Source organism: Calidris pugnax, unplaced genomic scaffold, assembly GCF_001431845.1.
Source record: "Calidris pugnax isolate Ruff unplaced genomic scaffold, ASM143184v1 scaffold478, whole genome shotgun sequence".
NCBI classification, from domain to species: domain Eukaryota; kingdom Metazoa; phylum Chordata; class Aves; order Charadriiformes; family Scolopacidae; genus Calidris; species Calidris pugnax.
The window spans coordinates 10,951-11,807 of NW_015091178.1; the positions used below are offsets into that span (position 1 = coordinate 10,951).

At 66.6% G+C, this 857-nt stretch overlaps 1 protein-coding gene across 1 annotated transcript; it reads right to left on the reverse strand.

Annotated features, from left to right (window-relative positions):
• Positions 1-271: 271 nt before the first annotated feature.
• On the reverse strand, positions 272-849 carry LOC106898255 (zinc finger protein 581-like; the record flags this gene model as incomplete). The annotated part of the gene is made up of 1 exon (XM_014959394.1): positions 272-849. A coding segment is annotated over one exon (543 nt), but the record flags the coding sequence as incomplete, so codon positions are not given.
• Positions 850-857: the final 8 nt, after the last annotated feature.

Genomic DNA, 857 nt, shown 5'->3' on the forward strand with positions numbered 1-857 from the left:
CCCCAACCCTGGGACCACCATCCCTCCACGAGGAGCTCCACAATGAGTTTGAGGGGCCACCATGTGGTCATGTCCCCAAATCTATCCTCCATGGATGACCTCCGTGGCCATCATCCTTCCATGGATGCCTTCCATTTCTCCATGGATGGCCTCCATCTTTCCATGGATGACCTCCATGGCCACCATCCCTCCACACCCCCCAACCCCAGAGCCACCAGCCTTCCAATACCCCCCAATCCCCAGCCCCACCACAAGCCCCCACATCCACCACCACCCCTCCCAAACCCACCACCCCCCAGGTCCCCATCACGGCCGGGGCAGATGCTTGCGCCGGAGGTGTCTCTGGAGGGTGTTCCTCTCCCCGAAGCGCATGTGGCAGTGGGGGCACTGGAAGGGGCGCTCCCCGGTGTGGACCCGCTGGTGGTGGGCCAGCTCCCCGGAGTCTCGGAAGCGACGGGGGCAGAGGGGGCAGGCGTGGGGCTTGCGCCCCACGGCGTGGGTGTACTTGTGGCGCTCCAGGTGGGACGTTCTCTTGAAGGCCTTCCCGCAGGCGCGGCAGACGTGGGGCTTGTGCTCGGAGTGGGTGATGCTGTGGCGCTGCAGGTAGGAGAGGTACTCGAAGGACCGGCCGCACACCGGGCAGGAGAAGGCTCGACGGGGGGGTCCTGGACCCCCACTTTCTCCCCCCGCCGCCACCAACACCGTGTAGGGCAGCCCTTGGTTGTCGATCAGGAGGTAACGGCCCCCCGAGGGGGGGCTGGACCCCCGGCGGTGGGAGGAAGAGGAGGAGGAGGAGGAGGAGGGAGGAGGGTCTGAAGATGATGGTGGTGGTGGTGGTGGGGGCGGTGGGGAGGTGG